The 25475-nt window shown below is 35.2% G+C and overlaps 1 protein-coding gene across 1 annotated transcript in view; it reads left to right on the top strand.

Moving 5' to 3' along the window:
• Positions 1 to 1148: 1148 nt before the first annotated feature.
• LOC116289092 (1-phosphatidylinositol 4,5-bisphosphate phosphodiesterase beta-4) overlaps positions 1149 to 25475 on the top strand; it is a 28948-nt gene continuing 4621 nt past the window's right edge. The window contains exons 1-29 of the mRNA XM_031695981.2: positions 1149 to 1406; positions 1710 to 1787; positions 1920 to 1979; positions 5234 to 5371; positions 6170 to 6249; positions 7079 to 7132; positions 8214 to 8295; positions 9143 to 9243; positions 9892 to 10058; positions 10824 to 10970; positions 11723 to 11786; positions 13073 to 13160; positions 13931 to 14010; positions 14843 to 14927; positions 15636 to 15744; positions 16171 to 17369; positions 17685 to 17835; positions 18334 to 18418; positions 18651 to 18723; positions 21044 to 21095; positions 21208 to 21259; positions 21410 to 21512; positions 22050 to 22214; positions 22850 to 22949; positions 23028 to 23132; positions 23579 to 23670; positions 24240 to 24462; positions 24548 to 24597; positions 24971 to 25036. Coding sequence (XP_031551841.2) covers positions 1329 to 1406; positions 1710 to 1787; positions 1920 to 1979; positions 5234 to 5371; positions 6170 to 6249; positions 7079 to 7132; positions 8214 to 8295; positions 9143 to 9243; positions 9892 to 10058; positions 10824 to 10970; positions 11723 to 11786; positions 13073 to 13160; positions 13931 to 14010; positions 14843 to 14927; positions 15636 to 15744; positions 16171 to 17369; positions 17685 to 17835; positions 18334 to 18418; positions 18651 to 18723; positions 21044 to 21095; positions 21208 to 21259; positions 21410 to 21512; positions 22050 to 22214; positions 22850 to 22949; positions 23028 to 23132; positions 23579 to 23670; positions 24240 to 24462; positions 24548 to 24597; positions 24971 to 25036 — 3927 coding nt within the window. The 5' untranslated portion in view covers positions 1149 to 1328. The remainder of the gene's footprint in view (positions 1407 to 1709; positions 1788 to 1919; positions 1980 to 5233; positions 5372 to 6169; positions 6250 to 7078; positions 7133 to 8213; positions 8296 to 9142; positions 9244 to 9891; positions 10059 to 10823; positions 10971 to 11722; positions 11787 to 13072; positions 13161 to 13930; positions 14011 to 14842; positions 14928 to 15635; positions 15745 to 16170; positions 17370 to 17684; positions 17836 to 18333; positions 18419 to 18650; positions 18724 to 21043; positions 21096 to 21207; positions 21260 to 21409; positions 21513 to 22049; positions 22215 to 22849; positions 22950 to 23027; positions 23133 to 23578; positions 23671 to 24239; positions 24463 to 24547; positions 24598 to 24970; positions 25037 to 25475) is intronic.

Here is a 25475-nt window from a genome sequence, read left to right on the forward strand (position 1 = left end):
ATACAAGGTTAGAACCTCATATTTAGGCATTAGTGTTCTCTCACTGCAAGTGTGAATACTCTCTTAGACTAGTAATGAAAAGTAATAAGCAAAAGTGCAAGCGAACGTAAAGAAAAAATCTTTCATTTTCTCGCGTGTGCGCTTACGTCGCTTTTTTACATGGTGAGAACATAGCCGGCGTTACCGTGTAATATTTTTCAAATTTAAAGTATATTAAATATATTATATTTCAGTATAAAAAAGAAAGAAAGAAAGAAAGTAAGAAAGAAAGAAAGAAAGAAAGCGACGGAAATAAAAGAAAACGGAGAACTGAAAATGAATAACGTGTGGTCTGACATTTATAAGGAAAAGATTCCCCAAAACATCCTAAATAAAAATGAAAAAAAGTTGGGGAAAAAAAAGCCGGATAAAAACCCCTGGTCCCTAGGGTGCTTCTTGCAGCGAGTATCGGTTCTTCTAGTTTGATCTGCGCCAAGCAACGACACACATGATACCAAAAATGTAAATATTGGAATTCTTGACAGGAACAGAAGGAAAACGGAGGGTGGATCTGGATTTTTATATAGCTTTTACAGATCAAAACATTAACACAGTCCGCTTTTCTAACGAGCTCTTCAATGAATTCACAGTAGGAAAAATTTTGAATGATAGAAAAAAACTAATTTACTACAAACGTTTAAACATGTCCTAAGACATTTTTAAAACATTTAATATATAACTTAACTTTCTAGAAATTTTTTTTTAGATTTTAAATGATTGAAGTAAGCGATGTAAAGAACTCTTCATTTGTTTTGCTTTTTTTAATATTAAAGGTGAATTATTTTATTTTATTTTTTATTTTGGCTCTTAATTTTAATTAAATTTTCTTCTTCTTACTTTGCTAAAAGTATAGAGATTGCGGATTTTGATATTTTCGTTCTGTGGGGTAATGGTTAAGTATCTGTTTAATATTTTAATATTGGGAAAAGTATCATAATACCCTAAGGCTCTAAAGCCACAATTTCCATCGCAAACACCCAGGCAAACACCTGCAAAAATCGCTGGGGTTTGATTGACATTTATTGTCCACAAAAAACACTTTGATTGGTCAGTATAATTCATGGAAGCCAAATAGATGTCTGTCACGCAACCCCCTTTGGAGAATCGAAGGTCACATCGGGTGAAAGATTCAATGCTTGGGCAACTCAACCATATCCATATGACACAACAAGAAATCTCTATGGCCATTAGATATTAGACCGGAATCCAGCATTTTAGAGTCGGTTTAAATGGCTATGTAGGTTGATCAAATGCTAGGAAAATCTTCGATTGTTTAAAATCCAACTTCTATGGAAGACCCGATTCTATGGGAGGCTAGAGTTCCTGATTCATTACAATCCGGAGCGACCTTCACAAAATGGGATGAGGTACACACTGAATCAGATCATTTACAACACCATAACACAAAATTATCTCGGTACAATCCTACTGGAGTAGTAGGAATCAAACGTTTTCGAGCTAGAGTTTTTTGAGGAATTATTTCAGTCATTACTTTAACTGCCGTGTGAAGCTTTGCTTGTAGTGAAGAGAGGATTTTGGAAGATTTCTTTTGACATTACCTAAGGGGCTCATTTTAAACGGTTAAGACTACCCAAACCGTCTCTAAGATATTAAGATATGTTCTTTGGTTTTCAAAAAATTACTCAATGCTTGTTTTTACTCTCTTGTAGGAATCTGTTTCGCCAAGCAACACTTTTCGAGTCGACCAATATGGCTTCTTCCTCTATTGGAGAGCCGAAGACGAAAAGGTACACAAATGTCTTTTACAAATCAAATACAAAATCTGGTTTGAATTTTCCCTGCGAGGCAGCTATCTAGCTTTATGTAGTCCTTAATGGCTCGGAATGATTACTTTTTAAAATATTTTTTATTTATTTCAGGAGAGCAATTGTATTGAGCTCAGCTTGGTTAGTGAGGTTAGACCAGCCACTATACCTAAGGTAAAGACCTCCCTTGATTTATACTGTTATTCCTGTGTACTCTTAAATCAGTCAGTAAATACGTAAGTATCATTACAAATATACGATATTCTTCTTAGCCAACCTAGAAATAAATAATTCAATCATATATAAAACATTTTTAAATAAAAAAAGTCGATTTTGCGAAAGGCGAGATTTTACAATTTAGTTCAAAAAAAGCTTGATGTAAGCCTAAATTTTGGAAGATCTTTACCAAAATGAATCAACTTTTTATAAAATTAAAACCCGTCCAGGAATCAATAGTATTCAATATTTCACTGTCTTCGGATTTGAGGATTAGAATTCAAGTCTTAACCAGCATATTTTTATTTTAGCAATATCCTTTTAATATATTGTTCGATTTGCTTTTATATACAATATCATTCATACCGTACACAAGCCGTTTTCTACATCAGCATTAAAATAATATGCAAGGATTAATGAACGTCGAGGAATAATTCAAATTAATCATCAAAAGTGCAACTAATAAAAAAAGGCTAAAGATTTCAAGCTAGAACCAAAGAGAAAGCAAATCAATGCCATAAATAGGACTCGAAAGTAAATTTTGAAGCCCTGTTTTTGTGATGTTTACTTTTGATTATCAAAATGCATGAAGCGTGTTTGAAGCGCTTCCCTATTCGACGATTCCTTTTTTATTTTTGGTATCAATTAACATTATCTTATTTCTATAATAAGTAAACGACTTGTGTGAATATTCAGGCTATTGTATTAATGATTTATTAGGTCGTAATTCTATAAAGAAAGAAAGGAATAGCAAAAAAAATTCGGTCTGTACATCCTTTGTGTTGACACAATTTCTCCGCTCGCTGAAATGTTGTTAATCACTCAAGCTCTCATCCTCATTAGGTCAAGAATCGTAGAATACCATTACTAGAAGGCTCGGGATCTTACCTATCCCTAGGATACAAGCTGTTTTTAATCCATCCTGACAATAAAAATATATATCATTCAATTAGACAACGAGTTGCAAACACTGTTTTTCCAAAAGCCATTATAATGTCGATGACGTAAGATCTATAGTGCTGATGGAATGCTAGAAAATAAACTTCTTACAAACTTGTTCTTGTCAAAAAAAAATGCTTGACAAAAAATATGTCAGAAAAATTTCACTCTTAGTTTCAATCTATCAAAAAAAATATTTTTATATAAAACACTTAATATATTTGGGTTATTATAATTTTTATACTTAGCAACCCTCAGCAATATCTAAGACACTGCTTTTTTGAGCATTTTTTGAGCTCTAAGTCTGGAAATTTTTTTTTGTTTGGTTAAAGATTTTAGATTTGAATTTCTTTAAGGCAATAGTCGATTGTTTTGGCTTTTGACAGATGTCTATTGAAATCGTAACATCAAACAACCTAGGGAACAAATATTGTAGGTAGGTAAACTAAGATCATTTGTGTTTCATTTTGCCTTATAGTAAAGCCAAGGAATGATTGCCACACCAAAAAAAAAGAATTATTAAGACTCAAAATCTTTTTGGTTATATTGCTTACGACTAAAATATCTTAATTTTTAAAATCATTTTTAAATATTAATTATTAAGTCCACCACATTTTTCATTCCTTGCCACATTAGTAGACGTCTACTGTAAGCAAGGGTCAAAGGTTCATTTTCAAGTTAGTGATTTCAAGGATTTTGTTAGGTTATTTGTTTTTCAAAACAGTTTTTACAAGATTATATTTCGACTGTTGCTATGGAAATAGTGATTTACTTATCAAAATCTTAATAATTTTTTCTTCAAAGAACCAATGATTGGAAATTGTTTTTAAGACTGTAGTTTAAAAAATGACCAAAATTAGACATACAAGAAAGCATGTGGGTGGACAAGCCCCTGAGCACATTATTGATTCAAGTACATGAATATGTTAGAAAAAAAATTTTAAATTCATGGCTCTGGTAATGGAATGAACACTTGAAAAATTCCTAAATTTTTATAATATTTATTAAAAATTTAATTTTAACTTTATCAAATTGTTTATCCTTTGGGTAAATTATGTTTTCATTGTTTTCAAGTTTTTCATGTTTACATACTGCATTTCTACTAAGTTTTAGTAGGAAATAGTTATCGACTTGGAAAATATTAAATATTTAGTTGTTAAATATAAATGGTGCATGCTAGTTCTTACTTAAAAACTATAAAAATATGAAAATAGTAATTAGAATCCACTCAACTATAAAGTATAATATTGAATAAATTGTACATCACTGTTTTGTAACATTGGAGGTATTTTGTTTGCATTAATTCTTAAACAGTTTACCTCCAACAAGTAGGAAGTAGTTTCCTTTCATATATAATTCATGAAAAAAGCTTTAAATTCAACATTGCTACAAAATTTGTACTTATTTTTTGCATGGTTTTAATGCAATTTTACCTCCTTATTTGTAATTAAATTTTTAGCAATTTTTTCTCTCCTTTATTTGCTTTCATGAAATATCTAAAATCTTGTGTTTATTTAAGTATACATGTAGCAACACATTTCTTCAAATTCAAAGAACAATTTATCAAAAATAAATTAATAATCAATTATGAAATCTTTTAGAATATTATAATATTGTCTTGTCGTATGAAAGTAATTTGGTACACTGTCAAATGTTTTTGAAATAGCATTATCAATAATTGAGGTAATCCTCTAATTGATGAAGAATTTCAATATGAAGTCATGTTATAGGATAAAGATTTCATGGGAGAGGTAGCTGCCATACAGTATCTCTGGAGAAATATTTTACGACACTGTCATAAAATGACCACTCCTGTCTCTATACCTCAAATATAAGTTGCCGAACAATAATCAAGAAGTCAGAGATTCACACTGTTTCATGCACATTGACCAAAATTTTGATTAAGTTGAATATGCTTCACTGGGTGTACTAGTAGGTCTTTTATTAGTCTTTTGAAGGGGCGATGAATGATGAGTGCAAAGTCTTTTGACACTGAGAGACTTGTGTATGATATTATCAAAACCTGAGACTACAATTTCTACTGCATACACAGCAGACACTCATGACGACTCTGACACCCAAATTTAATGAAAATGTGAGACAGCTAGACTTCTCAAATTTAGCCCAATTTTTGCAATTATATTATTATGTTTTATCTCTAATTGAGAAGGGAGGGAAATTGAGACAGAAATTTAAAGCTGACCCAGAAAGATGAGAGACAAATAATAATATCAAGAAACTCTGAAAACAATTTGTATATTTTATGTTCGCAGGACGTGAAGTTGAGAGAAGCCCTGCAAAAAATTGGCCATGACCCACTTGAAGACAGGATGTTTACGGTTGTCTACAACAGCAGTCTTGTTGATGTGTCTTATATTCATCTGTGTGCGTCAAATGCCAAAACTGCTAGTGTAAGTAAAGGGCCACTTGCTGGGGCTTTTAGTTTTTTTTTAAAAGAGTGAGCTGCTATATATTGAGCTAATAAAGGCCTTTATTGAAGGACCAAAATGTCTGACAAAGATATAAATTTTTTATAAGTTGAAGACTAATCTTTTCAAATGTAATAATTAATTATTCTTACACATTTGAATTTACCAGTTTGACTATTTTTTAAAGTGAAATTATTTTCCATTTTTGTATCACTTTTATATTATTTTTCTCATTTTGTCCAATTTTCCTTTTTCCCAAATGAATTTATCATAATAATATGATAGTTATTCTTGATATTTTCTTTCCCATTTATCTTCCGATTTATTTCCCATTTTCAAAAATCTATATATTTTGTATCTACATGTCAATATATATATATTTTAATATCACTGAAAATTAACTCAGGTCAAGCTTATTAATGATTTTGTAACACATTTGATCGACGTTTGTAATTACAATTACTCCAATATATATTATATATTATATTATATATTATATTATGAGAGTGCTCTCCTCTCACCAATGCGACTCAGGTTCAAGTCCCGCTGGGCTTGGTGTTGTATGTGAGTAGAGTTGTTTGTAGGTTCTTTCCTGTGCTATGATGGTTTTCCCGGTTCTCCGGTTTTTCTCCCTCCTCAAAAATCAACTTCTAAATTCCAATTGGAATTACTGTGGATGAAGAGCCACTCTTTGGAAATGCCACTGCTAAATCCTATTTATTTATTATATTTATTTATTTTTTTCTAAACTATATTGATTGTTTTTTCTTAACTATTTAGGAATGGATCGATGGATTGTTACCTTTACTGCATGACTATAGAATTAACAACAGCAACATTATGACACAACTCTTTAGACAGTAAGCTTTTTATTCCTTGTTTGCCTTTAATCATCTGCAATTAAGTAAAAATTAAACTGTGTGTGTTGAGAATTTCGGTTTGTGAGTCCCACTAAATTTTAAATGATAATACACTATTTTGCTAATACGAATTTTCTCTGTTCCAGCTAACTCAGGGGGCAAAATGGTGTGGAGGGCCAAATTTTGTCTCATTAATTAAACAAATATCTGATATTTTCACCCTGAGTAAACTGGAACAAGAGAACATTTGCATCAGCAAAGTAGTACGTGTACTTAAATTTAAGCCATGCATTTATAAAAGCCAAGGGACCTACACTGTAGCAAAGTAAATAAGAGCATGGCAAACTCACAGATCAAACCCTGAAACAACCTCTGGGCTGATCTAAGTCAGGGCATGACTAACTTAGAGATAAAATTGAAATTTAGCTTGTTAGGTTTTGTGGAGTAAAGAAAACTGGAATGACCAAAAAAAAAAAAAAAAAAAAAAAATCAAATCAAGAGACCCAACAAACCCTGCTTACATGTGATTCTGTATGAGTCCAGGAATCAATTATTTTTTTTATTTTCACTTGTTTACTCCCAACATTCAGTAATTTTTAGTCTAGGTTTTCTACAACCAGCTTTTATTGCCTCCCCTACCTCTCTTTGCGCACTTATCATATTTAATAATAAATTATAGTTCAATATTAACTCCCGAGAAAAACAAAATGATTGTCTACCGGATGAATATCGAAAATATACTTTGAACTAGTTAATTAAATACTGTCATTATTTTATTTTGGGATATATTGTTGACATGATTAGAACTGAATTAATTTTTTCGTTCTAGATACATAAAAGCTGGCATCCTTACAAGTTCACAAGGGAAAATATCTGTAAAAGGGTGAGACGATTTCCTATAATGTACCTTATCTTGACAGCAATGTTTAGTCTATTTTATTCTACAGACTGCCAATATATTATTAATATATTGGTAGTCTGTATTATATTCAAGCCAGTGTTAGTATTTTATATGTTTTTTATGTTGATTGAGTAATATCAATATTTGAGTGAACATGTTATTTCTTGTATTGGTTGCCATCATGAATATTGATAGCAAAATTATTGAAAATTGATTCATAATTGGTAAAAATTATATTATATTGGAATACAGTAAAATGAAATAAAAAAAGGTGAATAAAATAAGGCAATAAAGATTGGGACAAAAATGAGAGAAAAAGGGAAAAGCAAGATTTAGTACAACAACAAAATTTAATCCACAAAAATGGAAATTAATTAGTAAGAATTAAAATGAAATCAGATAAAAGAAAAAAGGAAAAAAAAGTCGTGAAATAGATAAATAGAAAAATATGGGGAAAAATTTGAAAGGAAAATTGTCTTAAAGGAAAACTTTTTTTCTTTTCATAATTTTTAATTTTTTTCAAAGTTGTACATAATGTATATAATATTTATAATAATAATGATAATAATAATAATAAACTCTTTATTTACTGAGGGTAGCACTAAATAGCAATATGCTAACAAACCTGTGGTCCTCTAATATATTAAACTATGAAGATATGTGTGTAAAAAATTATAAAATTATGACTATGAGATAAAAACCCCTACACTAAAAAATAAATTATAACTAATAGTTAATAATTTTTATTGAATGAAAAAAAAGTTAGTAATATAAAATAATATCTAAAAATAGCTAAAAAAACAATAATAATAGAATGAACTAAATTATACTATAAAATGATTTAAGTTTTTTGATTGTCTAAGAAATAATTTCTTAAAGAGCTTTTAAAGATAGTCAAAGAGTCGTTTTGACGTAAGACTAAAGGCAAGCTATTCCAAAGCTGACATGTAGTTACACTAAAAGATCTCCCTCCCTCCGTCTTAAGCTTAAAAGAAGGACAATTTATAATTATAATAATTTAATATTAACACTTGAATTTACTTTACACATGATTTTTTATCAGGATTTGCAAGGCTCTTAATGCAGGAAAACTTGAACAACAAGTTCTGCATGGATTACGAGATCTTGGGCTCTCCTCAGGAAAGGTCTGATGTCTTTTAACATATGGATACAATTTGAAATCTATTTCCGTTTTGGGATAATGCTGTTATGTAGGTCACAGGATATAGATAAAAAAGGGCGGCTGTCTATTCTTGGTTTTCACCTACGTCATCATGTATTTCAAAAGCGTAAATTCGCATTATCATGAAATACAAGTTTCATAATCTTGTAAAGCAGTCCAAACTACATACATGTATACTGGCCAGATTTTAAGGCTGTAAAGCATTTCATTGCGGAACTATAGGCGAGTAAACATGATGCAATTGTTGGTTAAAATGTATGGAGCAGCCATCTTGTTGTTCCAAGTTAGTACACCATCATGGCGGACGAAACTCCAAAGGCATAAAATGATGGAATATTTAATGTGTTTGACTATATTTCACTTAGATATACTTTAAATAGATATTTTAAACGTGTCTAAGGGAAAATCTTTCAACTAGAGTAATTATTTTTATATTTTCATCGCTATTTAGCTAGATGTGACGGTATTGCATGACACAAACTCAACCTTCATAACTCGAGAACTAAACATCAAAATGACTCGAGATTTTTTCTTGTGACTTATAACACTGATTTCTAAAACATACTTGAGAAATGCCTTTATACGATCTATAGTTTAGATTTTGATGTTTTGATGACGTCATGTGAAAACCGGCAATAACAAAATTTTTTGATGCAATGTTTTTCAATTAATGTATTTTCGTATTAATGAAGTTGCGGTCCTTTTACAAATGATCCTGAATCGTGACACAAATGAATGTATCATTTATTTTCCCCTTTTATTTCATTTTTTCCCCCAGCTTATTTGGTCATCTGTTTTTCTCTTTTAAGAATGATGAAATGGAATGTAATGACATGACATTTGAGAATTTTTATGAGCTCTACTTGAAGGTCTGCCCTCGATTAGAAATTGACCAACTTTGCGTTAAGTGGTAAGGAAAATTGTTGCAGGATTGGAAAGAATCGATGTATTCTTTAACAGGATACCTTGGGGGTTTGGGGGTAGGGGAGGGGGATGGAGGGAGGAGGGGAGGGAGAGGGAGGGAGAAGGAGAGGCTCCCCCACCCCCACCCCCCATCCAAAACCCTATCATATCCTGTTTCCTGGACTCCACATCACAAGTTAATCAAGTTTGTCAGGTCTCTCCTTTGATCCAAGGTTTTTTCTTGTTCTCTGGTTTTCATTCCTCTGCAAAGCCTAGCTAGCTAAATTCCAATTTATTATGTGAGTTACATGTACCCTGACTTAGATCAGTCCAGAGGTTGTTTCGGGGTTCAATCTGTGAGATAGCCATGCCCTGACTTAGATCAGTCCAGAGGTTGTTTCAGGGTTCTATCTGTAAGATACCCGTGCCCTGACTTAGATCGGCCTAGATGTTGTCTCAGGGTTCAATTTGTGAGTTAGCCGTGCCCTGACTTAGATCAGCCCAGAGGTTGTTTCAGGGTTCAATTTGTGAGTTAGCCATGCCCTGATTTATGTATACTTCTTATGTATCTGGATTCCTCTTTCTAAAACATGCTGATGGTGTGAAGATATAGTATCTTATTTGATCATTTTTTAATATTTTTTATCGTACTTAGGGGTGGTGGAAGAGCTCCTTATCTAACAGTCAACCAGTTGGTAAAATTTCTTAATGAAGAACAAAGAGATCCTCGTCTTAATGAGATTCTGTATCCCTACTATGACCATGAAAAAGCTTTAGCTCTCATCAGGAAGCATGAAAAGTCTTTAGACATGTTGCAAAGAGGTTAGTGCAGTCTTGATTTTTATCGTGTTTATAAATAACATTTTAAAAATAACTTTTGTGAAAGCTGCGTTCTGATTGGTTGGAAGCGCTTGCTTCATGAGAGCACACAGCACACATGAGGATTTTCAGCTATGTTATTCCCATCTAAGATGATGGTTATTGTGATTTGCTTGATGTGCTGTTTGGAGTTATAAAGCACTTGTGATTGGCAGAACGCTTGAGAAGTGCTTAGATGCACTCTGCTACGTGTTGTGCTTTTCCTAACACTTCTCTCATGTTCTGCCAACCCCAGCGTGCTTTATAATTACAATCAGCATGCCCGTGCATTTTTTATTTCTTCATTATGATACATTGGAGAACGCATAGGTATACTATTAATGTACTGCATATAGAGGCTTTGGACCATCACGTGACACTAGCCATGTTAGATGGCAGGAACAATACAAGTTTTACACAAGAAAGAATTCAATTCCCGAGAGCAAAGAGATTTTATTGTCTGCCATCTAACCACAGGCAGTCCAAGCTGTATTATGCGTGCTGTATTATATGTACTGTAACTACAGTACTGTGTTCATAGGTTAAACCCTACCCTTGCCCCCCTTCATATGTGATCTGAGTGGCTTGCCCCAGGTCCTCTGCCATCTATTTTTCCATCCTCTGCAAAATTCAGAGATTTTAAGAATGGAAAAAGATTTTTTTTTCATGATGGGAAACTTTTTAAGATGCAGTTAGTTTTAATGGATGGTATTTTTTTATGTAATTCAGATCGTATCAGTGTCAATGGTCTAACCAGATATCTACTGAGTGAAGACACTTCTGTTCTTATGCAACATCAGCTAGAGTTGACGCAGGACATGAACCAGCCCCTGTCACACTACTTCATCAATTCTTCCCATAATACATACCTTATTGGTAAGTTGCTTTTGTTATACACCAGTGCAGATCCAGAACGATTTCAAGGCAGTAGCCATTGTTAACTAAAAAGGCATTTCATAGTGTACTTTTTACGGTTTGCCTTACTCTTTATCCTTATTATATTTCACTCCAACTTTAGAAGGGTGGCTAGTGACCAATGCAAATTCACCCCTCCCCCCGGTATCCACAATTAGACATAAAAATTTAAAGAAAAAACAAGGCCATAATAGTGTAAAAACTGCTGCAATTAATTTTCCTTAGCAGACTCCTCTCACTGCTTGGGTAGCATGGGTGGCGTTTGCAGTTAATGCATCGTCTTTCACCGCTGTGAATCCACTGGGTCGGGTCGCTGGTTCAGGCCCTGCGGTCGCCACATGTGAATTGAGTTTGTTTGATGTGTTGTTTTCTCCTATGCTACGAGGGTTTTCTCCGGGTTCTCCGGTTTCCTCCCTCTGTAAAAATCAACATGTGAGCTGAGCGTTGTGTGCATAGGATATTGAATGTAGTGGTAGTGCGTGTGAGCGAAAAGTGTCCCCAATTAGTGCGAAAGTGCTAGAACGACTAGACACTTAAATGAAAGTGATTTTTGAAGGAAATGAGAATAATCCCAACTATTTTGTACCTTTGTTGCAGGTGACTGAAATAACGACTTTTGAAAATTGTATAATAATAATTTTCAAGTGACAAAGCTGTTTTTTAAATTTTTTGGTTAAGTCATTGAGGAATGCTGTTTTTCAATCTTTTTTCAGGTCGACAATTTGGTGGCAAGTCTTCTGTGGAAATGTACAGGCAATGCTTGATCGCTGGCTGTAGGTAAGGTGTTAAAAAATAATTAAGACATTATTATCATCCTATTTTTATCTTATCAACATTCATCGCCATTGCGACAGTCTTGTATCATTGTAAGTTATTATAATCATCATGTAATGAATATCATCCACCATATTATCAGGGACGGATCCAGAAATTTGTTGAGGGAGGGGTGCAGCACACATAGTTAACTCAGGGAGAGGTGCACCCCTTAGAATTAAAGGGAAAAAACATTATTTTGTATTGGTTAAATCTTTGAAGTAGGGGCACAAAGTCGAACAAGGGAGGGGTGCACCCCCCTGCACCCCTCCCCTGGATCTGCCACTGATTATGATCACCCCAAAATTATGTATTGTGCATCATGCATCATCTTCATCACATCTTGTATCATTATCCTATCAGCACCATATTGTTTGATCATTATCCCCAACATCATCATCTTTATCACATCATGTATCATCATCATCATCATCTTTATCACATCATGTATCATCATCATCATCATCTTTATCACATCATGTATCATCATCATCATCTTTATCACATCATGTATCATCGTCACCATCTTTATCACATCATGTATCATCATCATCTTTATCACATGTATCATCATCATCATCTTTATCACATCATGTATCATCATCATCATCTTTATCACATCATGTATCATCATCATCATCTTTATCACATCATGTATCATCATCATCTTTATCACATGTATCATCATCATCATCTTTATCACATCATGTATCATCATCATCATCTTTATCACATCATGTATCATCATCATCATCTTTATCACATGTATCATTATCATCTTTATCATATCATGTATCATCATCATCATCTTTATCACATCATGTATCATCATCATCATCTTTATCACGTCATGTATCATCATCACCATCTTTATCACATCATGTATCATCATCATATAAGGTGTTTTTCATCTATTGCCATGATGTATTATCATCAGCACGATCATGTTTCTTCATTATCATCACCATCATCATCATCACATCATGTATTGTCATAATCAGATATAACTAGCTAAAACTAGTGTGAGCTGCGTCGGTGTTTCTAATGAAACAGTAATGATGAAAAGGTAAATTATACTCCGTGAAAATCTTTTCACGGTGTATAATTTACCTTTTCAACATTATTGTCATAACCATGTAAGTTTTCTTCAATGACCAAAAGTTTACTTATGAGATAAACTTTTTTTGTTATTATATGTCTGCATGTCTTAATGTGGTGTCTAATAGAATTGAATATTATTCCTTCTTCAGGTGTATTGAGCTAGACTGTTGGGATGGACCTGGAGATGAACCACAAATCACCCATGGCAACGCAATGTGTACGAAAATTTATTTCAAGGTAAACAGTCTGTCCAGTAAAATAATTTTCGTTTAAAACATACGTGACCCTACCTCCCTTAAAACGAGCAGTTTTGTCAAAATAAGATACAGAAATGAAAAGAGCATATCGGCATTAGTAGGGAGACGGGATTTCAGCTCATAATAAGCGAAAAGGAGAATTGAATGATATAAAATTGAATGTTTTATAAGGATTTGTATTGGAAAATGCGCTGGATGGCAAAAGCTTACCAGCCAACACTTTTCCCATATAAATCCTTGTAAAATGTTTGATTTTATATTTAATGTCATTTCTTCCATAGTCAACATCTCAAACTGAAACTTCGACCTCTTACTAACTTTGAGATGCTCTTTTTATTTCTGGAGTTCATTTTGACTCATTTGCTCGTTTTAAGGGGGATGGGGTCACGTGACCAGTAAGTGCAAGTCGTCTATTCTCACTGCCACTGCGCAGTTACTCCTGACTCCTGTCCCCACGGGATCAAGTACTTTTATTACTTACCATATTCATTATACCTTTTTCAAGTTCCAAATTACTGCTGTGTTCCTTGATTACAGACTCATTTGCACAGGGTTAGCCTCGTATCAGTGTTTAAATATTCACAAATACCAACGGTAAAGTAAAGAATGCACAACTTCAGCAATACAAACACTTTGTAATTCCACGGATTTTTACTGGAATACATAAATATTCTGCACAAAATCGAGGCTAACCCTGAGCAACAGTTAACTCGAACCTGGAGTATTAATTAATTGGTGGCTTTCTTTCAGGATGTCATTGAAGCCATTCGTGATACTGCATTCCTGACTTCTGATTATCCAGTCTTATTATCTTTTGAAAATCATTGCAGGTAACTTAGTAATATAATATAATAATAATATCATAGTAATAATATAATAGTAATATACAGTAACTTGAAGGTTTTGTTCATGAATTGTTGGCACATTATTATGGTTTTGTGCATGGCAGTATTTTGAATTATCTGGATTATTATCAGTCATACCATTTTTCATGTTAAAAGATTTTGGTTGATATATATTTTTTATGGAATTAAATTCCAATTGGTCAAACTTGGTCATTGATTGATATCGAAGTCGATTATCACTCACATGGATTATCATGGATTATCATGGTCAATCAGCTGCTAGTGCAGTGTGCTCTCTGTGGATGAACAAACTAAAGCCTGGTTTTCACTAGCAACGCAAGAACAAGAACAAGCGCAAGCACAAGTAGTGAAAACGAGACGCAAGCACAAAAGGCTTTTACTAGTACAACCAAATGCAGGCGCAAGAGCAAGAAAAGGAAAATTTGTTGATACCTTGCGCTTGTGTCATCGTGGTTTTCACTATGAAATAAGGTCTCTTGCGCTTGCACTTGCTTCTGCGCCTCTGCTTGCGTCGCTAGTGAAAGCCAGGCTTAAGGGATTGATGGAAAAATTTAAAGGACGGACGGACGTACAAAATTGATGGATGGACGGACGAATGGATGGATGGATGGATGGACGGAAAAATGGATGGATGGATGGATGGATGGACGGACAAATGGATGGATGAACGGACAAATGGATGGATGGATGGATGGACGAAAAAAATGGATGGATGGATGGATGGACGGACAAATGGATGGATGGATGGATGGATCGCTAAATAAATAAACTAATGAATAAGAAAATCTCGTTTCAGCAAACAACAACAATACAAGATGGCATGCTACTGTGTTGACATTTTTGGTGATGCTTTGGTAACCAAACCACTTGATTCATGGCCTGTAAGTCTATGTTTGCTATACATATAATATTAATATATCTCTAATGCATAGAGGAAGCAGTAGACATTTTTTTGTGAGGACATAAGGCGAATAATTGTTATAGTACTTTTAACACAAAGTGAATTTAATACATAACGGAGAAAGAGATTTATTATATTCACTTGTGTAATAATATTAATTCATATAAGTATAATTTTAGACTTGAATATAGAGTTTCTCGAGCTGTGAATGGTCGAGCGACCGGTGATTCTGAGACGATAGTCATCCCTGGAGCGGTAATTATGAGGTTTCCCAAAGTTTTCCAGATCGGAAGAAATACTACATTTTTTAACTCCTGAATTTCGACTTTTCTCTGATATTCAAAGTCTAAAATTATAGTAAAACAATTATTCCCCTCAGGCTCAGTGAATATGGTGAATATTTACCTCGCCACTCGAAGACTCGCGGCAATTGCTAAATAATGTCTAACGGTTACTGGTTAGTACTGCGAATCAGGCCCCGAAAAAAGCCCGCAAACACGGAAACACTCGGCATCGATGAAATTCAATATGGCCACTCTTCCAACGACAACTTCGTTATGACGCCTTGATAAATGTTGAAAGTTTGAAGGAAAACGCCTGACGTCGAACTGCAGTTTGAGGTTTGCGGGGCTAGCAAGAACGTCGGGCTAAAGGTCTCTATTAATCTTTGAATTATTCAATTCCATAGCTTGAAGAGGGGAGACCATTGCCTTCACCAAACCAACTGAAAGGAAAGATTTTGATCAAAAACAAGAAACTTAAACCTGAACAAGAAGCAGAAGGAGAACTAACTTATGGTAAAGTTAAAATGTCATTTATCTGGGGGAAAGTGCCAGGACATTTAGTCATAGAAACCTTAATTGCATTGATTTCCTAGAGGAATGGTTCTAGGGGACAAAACAATAGGCCAACTTTTCTCATGCAAAAAAAAAAAAAAAAAAAAAAATCCATCGCCAGGACATTTAGTTATAATAATAAACAATCTTTATTCAGGAATGCCTAAGTCACATACGTGTTTTACATTAGGGTCCTGCAAAAGTTATAGAAACCTTGCATTGATTTCCTAGAGGAATTGTTCTAGGGGACAAAACAATAGGCCAACTTTTCTTACTTGTATGCAAAAAAAATCCATCACCTTGTCCCTCAGAACAAATCCTCTTGGGACTCCGTGCAGATGATCTGATAGAGGCCAAGCAATCTTATATCTTTATTTTTCACTCCAGATTTTAGCGATTTTGAGTCCATTTGTTCCACGCTAAGGAGAGATAGTGGTGTGAAGGAAACAGCAATAGTGGATGACAACCTTGAAGAAAAGGAGAGCAACGGTAGTAATGAGGAAACGGAGGCACAAACCAAAGAATTTTCATCTTTTTCAATTGGAGATAAGCCTCTTTCACCAGTGGAACTGAAAGATATTTGGGAATTCAGTAGTAAAGTTACGGCTGATATTATCCATAATGCTGCAACAAAAACATCACATACAGATAAAACTATCAATGACGTACGGTTAGAAAGTATCAAGCAATGTCATACAGTATCACAATATTCATATTTATTAAAAAATGGACTAGACGAAGACCAAGCAGGACAACAGAACTTAAATGGAACAAATAGCGATAGCATGGATATTTTTGATAAAGTTAGTAATTGTAGTTGTAGTGACTGCGAAGAAGATCCTGAAACACGGACACCTCGTAAAGGAAGAATTTATTGTATCAAATGTGGGCATTACGTCGTACATAAGAAAATGTCTGTGATATCTATGGATTCAAACTTAAGTGAGGATTCTGATATATCTACGTCTAGCTCAGGTCAATCAAGTCCAGATGAATTTGTTGGACCACAGACTCCCACTGTAACTGTCGTCATTGATGGCCATGATGATTTTAATACAGAAAATAAAAGTGATGATGTCACACCTACGCCTTCACCACATCCATCTCCTGCGACCACGCCCACAAGGGAAAGTATGACAAATATTGGTTTGACGTCGATCACAGAAGTATCGGATTCTAGTGAAGTGAACGGCAATGCGGATATTGCAAATATTAATAATAATAATAATTTAAAGTTTACTGTTGAAACTAAAAGTAGCTTTACTTCTTATATAAGAAAGGATTCTGGTAATAAGAAACAAAATAGTCTTGTAAATGCTTCAACGAGTACTGTATCGTTTTCAACTTCCACAAGTGTTTCCCAAAGTCAAAGCATTGACTCGATGTCATGCGTCGAAAGGAAGGATTCCAACACTAGTATGTCTTCCGAGGTGTTTCCAAGGAAAGAGAGCCTCGCAAGCACTAATAGTATTGAATCAAACTGCGACGAGGATGAGGAACGGGATGTTGTTGGTCCATTTAAGTATAAAAGAGACCTGGAAAAAACATTTGGTAGCTCTCTTAGGCTGAACATGATCCCTAAGAAGGTAAGTACGATGTAGATTACGTTCCCTACGACTTACCTGACTGTTGTTTACGATAACTCAAAATTGATTGGTTATGAAAACCGTAAATATTGATAACCCGCACCCATATCAAAAAAAAATTTGTGATGAAAAAATGTTGTGTCAGTACATTAATAGTAGGCTTCCTAAGAAAGTGTTTTAATATTTATGGTCGTTCGTGGTTATAGTACGAACAGACTAAAGACAGTGGACGTGCGTAAGGAGCAACCGTTATTTAGTCGGTAGTTTTCACTTTATTTGTGAGATAATAAGACTTTAACGATGTGTGTTATGTAGGGTTCAAGATCAGCAAGTTTAACTCCGGACGAGGCAGATCTGTTAACGTCATTGCAACCAAGCACCACCACTGGCAATATCAATCCATTTCTTTCTTCACTTGTCAACTACATTCAACCTGTCCCATTCCAAGGATTTGAAGAAGCCGAAAGTAAGGCAACCTGATGGTGCACTTTCAAATTAAATTTTCAAGAATATATTTTATAGGACCGCTCATTAATTAAAGGGACGGTCGTTAATTACATGGGCGGGCGTTTATTTTTCATACAAACCCAAAGGAAAGGCCACAAACATTTGGGCAAGCCTATACGGGGGAGAGGGGGGATTCACCTTTTTTCCTACGAACTTGTAAAAGTAGAGAAGAATTAAGGAAAAAGGGTGTAATTTTTTTTAAGCAGGAAAGGGGAGGGCCTCTTTTAAAATATGCAGATCAAAAGTAAGATGCGCCAGCCCTCCCCTCTTTAATTAATGACTGGTCCCTTAAGATCCGACATTTGCTTCTAAAAAAATTGCATTTAGTATAGGCAATAGTTTATCAAATTACCAGGAAAACGAGGTTTTTACATTCATGTTTGTGGAGACACTTTTAAAATGCATATACATTTAGGATGGAATATTCCCAATTGTAAATATTCGTTTTCATATCTAGGGAAAAACTTGTCGTACCACATGTCGTCGTTCAATGAATCTACAGGATTTCAGTTGGTGAAAACAACTCCACAGGATTTTGTAAAGTATCCTTTATCACGTTTTGTTCTTAAATTCTAGGCTCCATGAAATGTTTCTACTATGCCTTGACAGAAGCCCTTATTGACCTTGATAATTCTCTTATTATTAGTCAGACTTTCGTATTGATTTACTAAGTCGAGAAAAAAAAACTGCAAAGATATCCTGATTAAATCTCAAGAGGATGTACCTATAAGAGGTGTTTTAAGAATTCATACCGTTTCTTTAACCTGATGTAAGATACAACAAACGGCAGTTATCGAGAATCTACCCCAAAGGTAGTAGAGTGGATTCAAGTAACTACATGCCACAGGTAAGACCAAAAGGATTATGAGAAGTTGCACCATGTCATCATGTGTCATCATCATGTTGCACCATATCATCATGTGTTGCACCATGTCATCATGTGTCATAATGTGTTGCACCATATCATCATGTATTGCTCCATGTCCTCATGTGTCATCATCATGTTACACCATGACATCATATGTCATCACCATGTTGCACCATGTCATCATGTGTCATCATGTGTTGCACCATATCATCATGTATTGCTCCATGTCATCATGTGTTATCATCATGTTGCACCATGACATGTGTCATCACCATGTTGTGCCATGTCAGCATGTGGCATCATTATGTTGCACCATGTCATCATGCATCATCATTATGTTGCACCATGTCAACATGTGGCAGCATCATGTTGCACCATGTCATCATGTGTCATCATGTGTTGCACCATATCATCATGTATTGCTCCATGTCATCATGTGTTATCATCATGTTGCACCATGACATCATGTGTCATCACCATGTTGTACCATGTCAGCATGTGGCATCATTATGTTGCACCATGTCATCATGTGTCATCATGTTGCACCATGTCATCATGTGGCATCATCATGTTGCACCATGTCAGCATGTGACATCATTATGTTGCACCATGTCATCATGTGTCATCATCATGTTGCACCGTCACCATGTGGCATCATTATGTTGCACCATGTCATCATGTGTCATCACCATGTTGTACCGTGTCATCATGTTTCATCATCATGTTGCACCATTTCATTATGTGTCATCATCATGTTGCACCATGACATCATGCATCATCATCATGTTGCACCATTTCATTATGTGTCGTCATCATGTTGCACCATGACATCATGCATCATCATCATGTTGCACCATGTCATCATGTGTCATCATCATGTTGCACCATGACATGCATCATCATCATGTTGCACCATGACATCATGTGTCATCATCATGTTGCACCATGACATCATGCATCATCATCATGTTGCACCATGTCATCATGCATCATCATCATGTTGCACCATATCATCATATGTCATCATTATGTTGCACCATGTCATCATGCATCATCATCATGTTGCACCATGTCATCATGTGTCATCATCATGTTGCACCATGTCATCATGTGTCATCATCATGTTGCACCATGACATCATGCATCATCATGTTGCACCATGTCATCATGTGTCATCATGTGTTGCACCATATCATCATGTATTGCTCCATGTCATCATGTGTTATCATCATGTTGCACCATGACATCATGTGTCATCACCATGTTGTACCATGTCAGCATGTGGCATCATTATGTGGCACCATGTCATCATGTGTCATCATGTTGCACCATGTCATCATGTGTCATCATCATGTTGTACCATGTCAGCATGTGGCATCATCATGTTGCACCATGTCAGCATGTGACATCATTATGTTGCACCATGTCATCATGTGTCATCATCATGTTGCACCGTCACCATGTGGCATCATTATGTTGCACCATGTCATCATGTGTCATCACCATGTTGTACCGTGTCATCATGTTTCATCATCATGTTGCACCATTTCATTATGTGTCATCATCATGTCGCACCATGACATCATGCATCATCATCATGTTGCACCATTTCATTATGTGTCGTCATCATGTTGCACCATGACATCATGCATCATCATCATGTTGCACCATGTCATCATGTGTCATCATCATGTTGCACCATGACATGCATCATCATCATGTTGCACCATGACATCATGTGTCATCATCATGTTGCACCATGACATCATGCATGTTGCACCATGTCATCATGCATCATCATCATGTTGCACCATATCATCATATGTCATCATTATGTTGCACCATGTCATCATGCATCATCATCATGTTGCACCATGTCATCATGTGTCATCATCATGTTGCACCATGTCATCATGTGTCATCATCATGTTGCACCATGACATCATGCATCATCATGTTGCACCATGTCATCATGTGTCATCATCATGTTGCACCATGTCATCATGTGTCATCATCATGTTGCACCATGACATGTGTCATCATCATGTTGCACCATATCATCATATGTCATCATTATGTTGCACCATGTCATCATATGTCATCATCATGTTGCACCATGTCATCATGTGTCATCATCATGTTGCACCATGTCATCATGTGTCATCATCATGTTGCATCATGTTATTATGCATTATCATCATGTTGCATCATGATGTTGCATCATGATGAAATGACCAGATAATAAAATTTGGCTTGATGGCTCCTTATTTTCCCATTTTTTTCTTGTTGTTCTTACTAGGTCTTCTGGAATGTTGGTAGTCAAATGGTGTCACTAAATTTCCAAACACCAGGTTAGAGCATGGATCATTAATCCTTTATCTTCCATTATTTGAGAAAAGTAAAATCATCTATATTTCTTACTGAAATGGGATGCCTAAGGTAATTCTATGTTTTTCTTTGTAGATTTGGCTTTTCAGTTAAATGAGGGAAAGTTTGAACTGAATGGTAGATCTGGGTATGTTACATTTATATTTTCATTCACATGCTATGCTATGGTATACATTATTATTATAAGAGTAACAATTGTGGGAAAAGTAACAACAAAGATCACCTGGTCGAAGAACATTATTTTGCTGTATTAATGGAAACCATATTTTACACATAGGTTTATTTTGAAGCCAGATCTGATGAGAAGACAAGATAGAGCATTTGATCCATTCACAGAGTCAGTGATTGATGGCTGTGTGGCTGCATATGTTGCTGTTAAGGTAAGAGATGCTGTTTAGATAACAAATGAAGAAAGGATGATGTGGGGGTGGAAAATGGCATTATCAGAGAAACAGAAAATGAGCAAGTGTGCAAAACGAGAATTGGCAGAACACAAGAGAAGTGTTAGGAGAAGCATGACACATACTAGTAGGAATCTCCCAGAAAGTGAGATTTATGACAGTTATGAAGAAAAATAGACCAAATCGGCTCTGACGTAATGATGTCCCATTTCAGACCACGTGTCATTCCCTAGAGTATCACTTCTTTGTTTTAAGGTTGCACATGAGAAGACACATGGGTATGGATGCAACTCAAACAAAGAATCTTATTCTCAAGGGAATAACACTTTATCTGAAATGGGACAATGTTACTCTCAAACGCTTGAGAGCCAAGGAGGTCTATTATAAAATCCTCAAAATGATATATGGAAAGATTGAGACAAACCAGCAACAGTTTTTGTCAATATATCTGTCCAGCATTAATATTGTTTTCACATGATCATTTTATTATTTGTTCATGCTTATATATTCTACTAGGTCATCTCTGGCCAGTTTCTGTCAGATAAGAAGATCAGTACACTAGTAGAAGTGGACATGTATGGCCTTCCTACTGATACCCTGAGAAAGAAATACAAAACTAAAATAGCTACGAGTAAAGGACTGAACACTGTCTATGAAGAGGAAGAATTTGTCTTCAAAAGGGTATGATAATTAGTATAGGAAATTGCACAATCTTGAGTACAATTCGGAATTTATAGGTATGAGTGATGTTTTGAAAGTTTTCAAAATTGGACGAGCCTTTTAGGTGACTCCAATTTGAGAACTTTCAAAACATCACAAGTATCTATAAATTCCAAATTGTACAAGATCATTGTGCAATTTTTTGTCTATAATACACTCAACAAAATTGAGGAATTTAATTGGGACTCTACAGAGTACAATTTGGGATTTAATTGTACTCCTCTTGTCCAATCAGAATCAAGTAATTTTGTTGAGTGGGTGTATTAGTATTTTTATATGTAGCTAATTTGTTTTATAGTTGATGTGATATCTTTACCGATTTTATCAACTCAATAAAATGTAGATGTAGATGTATTATATTGATAATTATTTGTATGTAGTTGATATAAAGCATATTTATTTAATCTTTGGCAATTTTGAGTTATTTGTGAGGGGATGAAGATCCTGCACAAATGTTCCTTGGTTCAAATTTCATCAGTTATGCAAACAAAACCAATGATCATTACACTGCTATCTTTCTGCAATGCAGAAAAGCCATGAAAATGATTTTCTTGTACTAGTTTAAGTATGTCCCTGTCTTTTTATCTGTTCTTTAGGTTGTTCTGCCAGAACTGGCTTTGCTAAGATTTGGTGTTGTGGACGACAATGACAAACTCCTTGCACAAAGAATAGTACCTCTCAGTGCATTACAGGCTGGTAGGTACATTATAGAACATGTATTTGCAGTTTTCGGGACCTTATTTGTTTTTAATGACAGACTGTATTTTCCTACAGGCTATAGACATGTACCCCTCAGGACAGAGAGTTGTGTCTCTATTCCTCTTGGTACCTTGTTCATTCATCTTACTCTTAAGAGCTACGTACCAGAGGGCTATGGAGGTAGGTAGTTATGTGCGTATATATTCAAGGATTAGATGGAGGCTGCTCTACATGAACCTCTTCCAAAAATCTTATTTCCTACCAATGGCGCTAGATAATTCCTGGGAGTAACCTAGTCATCTCTTCTGTGCATTTGATCTTAATCTAACATGTTAATTTAAGCATTATGAATAATAAATATTATTACTTCTAATTTTCCCAATACTTATTCCATCTATCCATCCACCGATCTATCCATTCTTCGTTCATTTGTTCATTCCATTTAATCATTCATCCATCTAATCATTTATCCCTCTATATCCATGTGTTGAACCATCAATCTTTCATCAATCTTATTCCATCTATTATTTTGTTTATTCTATTCTTATCATTCCTTCTATTTACTCATTTATTTTGTTCCTTCACTGCTGTAATTAACTGACCATAATTTTGTTATGCTTTCACAGCAATTGTCAATGAGTTGTCAGAACCAATCAAATACCAGTCTGCAGCAGAAAAGCGTGCCTCACAAATGGTTGTCTTTGATATGGATGAGCCGGTAAGCATTCCATAATAATTCTAACATTTAAGAAAAACAAAAACATCAGAGTTTATTGCATATCACGACTGTAAGTACGGCAGTCGCACAGGTCAATGGGGTAGAACTGAAAGCAATGAGAAGGTGCCATCCACTATACAGTTCTTGTATGACCCTGAAGCACAGGTCTAACCAGTTCGTACTAGTTAGGGTTGATTAAAGAGGAGGAAAGGATTAAAACTGACGCATCACTCAAATCAAAAAATATTTTACCAATCAACTATTTACTTTATGCAGAACCAGTACTGAATATATTGTCAAAGGGTTCATTTGCACTTTAAACCACAGAGGTTAAAGGCGAGTGTTTTACCACCATGCTATTCTTTGTTTGCACGTTACATCATCGCAGCCATGTTGGTACAATTTAACAAAAGATTTCTCATTAACATCCATTGTTAACGGCACAACAATGGCCGCCCTGTTTTTGTCTTTAAACTCTCTTGGGAATGCTTGCAACCCATCAATTCACATTCTCCAAAAAAGATTTCAAGTTCTTAACTATAATAGCTTTTTATTTTCTCATTCTATAGGATGATGGTGATTTGCCTTCTTTCATCAAGAAGAGCAGTTCTGAGACTACCCTTACCAAGATGAAGTCTAACTCATTATCACTGACTTCGCTGACCAGTTCATCATCAGGCACACCATCTCAGTTCAACTCAAGACCAAGAGAATCCATTGTGACACTTAGTTATATGGGCTCCAGAACAGGATCAGAGCTGACCTTGATGGAAAGCAATGTTCCTAAGAAACGTAAGTACTTTCATCTTTCATCTCCATGGAAAACCTTACAGATTGAACTATGTGACTGAAAATTTACTCCTTGTTATGTTTATAGTTGATATGAAGTATGCTGCCATTAGTCTGGAAGAACTCAAAAAAGATAAGGTTTGAAGTGTAATTCTATAGGGAAGTGTAACCAATTTGGCAATCAAGGGTGATGTAGTTACTGTGCACGTTTTGAAAGGAACTTTTCTTGAAGATTTTTTCCCAGCATCTTTTCCTTTGCAAAAGTCAAATGCACTGATGATCAGTATCACACTGGTCCTCCAGGTTGGGGGCTGGTCTGTGGGGTAATCACCTGCACCCGGAAAACGTTGCTGATTACGGAAAACAAAACATTAAGGGCCTATGTTCCCAAAGGACAAAGAGGACTAAGTTATAAGTATCCACCTAATAGTGAAAATATTATTTCGAATCTATTTATAACCACAATTGTTGTGCAAGATTAAGACTACTCCTAACAAGGCCAATTCTTTAGACTTACAGAAAAGTATTGAAAAGACAACAGAAAGAAGTCGAAACCTACCAGAAAAAGCACAACAAGGTAAGATACACTGTCGCTGTCGGGCTGCCTGTGTCTTAATATTTTCTTGAGTGTTTTTTGAAAACGACATATACTTCTATAGAGTGGCTACGCGTCAATGCGTGCTACGCGTCTACACGTGCTACGCATCAAATTGAACATGCGGGCTGCCTGTGTCTCAATGTTGATGCGTAGCCACACTAATCAGATAAATTTGAAATGCAGGGTATTCGATAGTTGTACCGGATAGTACCAGCTTTGTCACAGTGGAGAACAATGTGCACAACAGGGGCGTAGCAAGGACCTAGGAGCTGGCGGGGCACTGACCCCCCCCCCCCCCCCCAAAATTACTCCTCCCCCCATAAAACGAATAAACGAATAAACGCGCAAACAAAAAAGAAACAAATTCGTATTGGTATAAACTGATTTATACAGCACACTTTCCTAGGTTGCAATAATC

The sequence above is a fragment of the Actinia tenebrosa genome, unplaced genomic scaffold, assembly GCF_029948245.1.
Source record: "Actinia tenebrosa isolate PJP-AT-01 unplaced genomic scaffold, QUT_ActTen_1.0 PGA_scaffold6__47_contigs__length_16458017, whole genome shotgun sequence".
Classification (NCBI taxonomy): Eukaryota; Metazoa; Cnidaria; class Anthozoa; order Actiniaria; family Actiniidae; genus Actinia; species Actinia tenebrosa.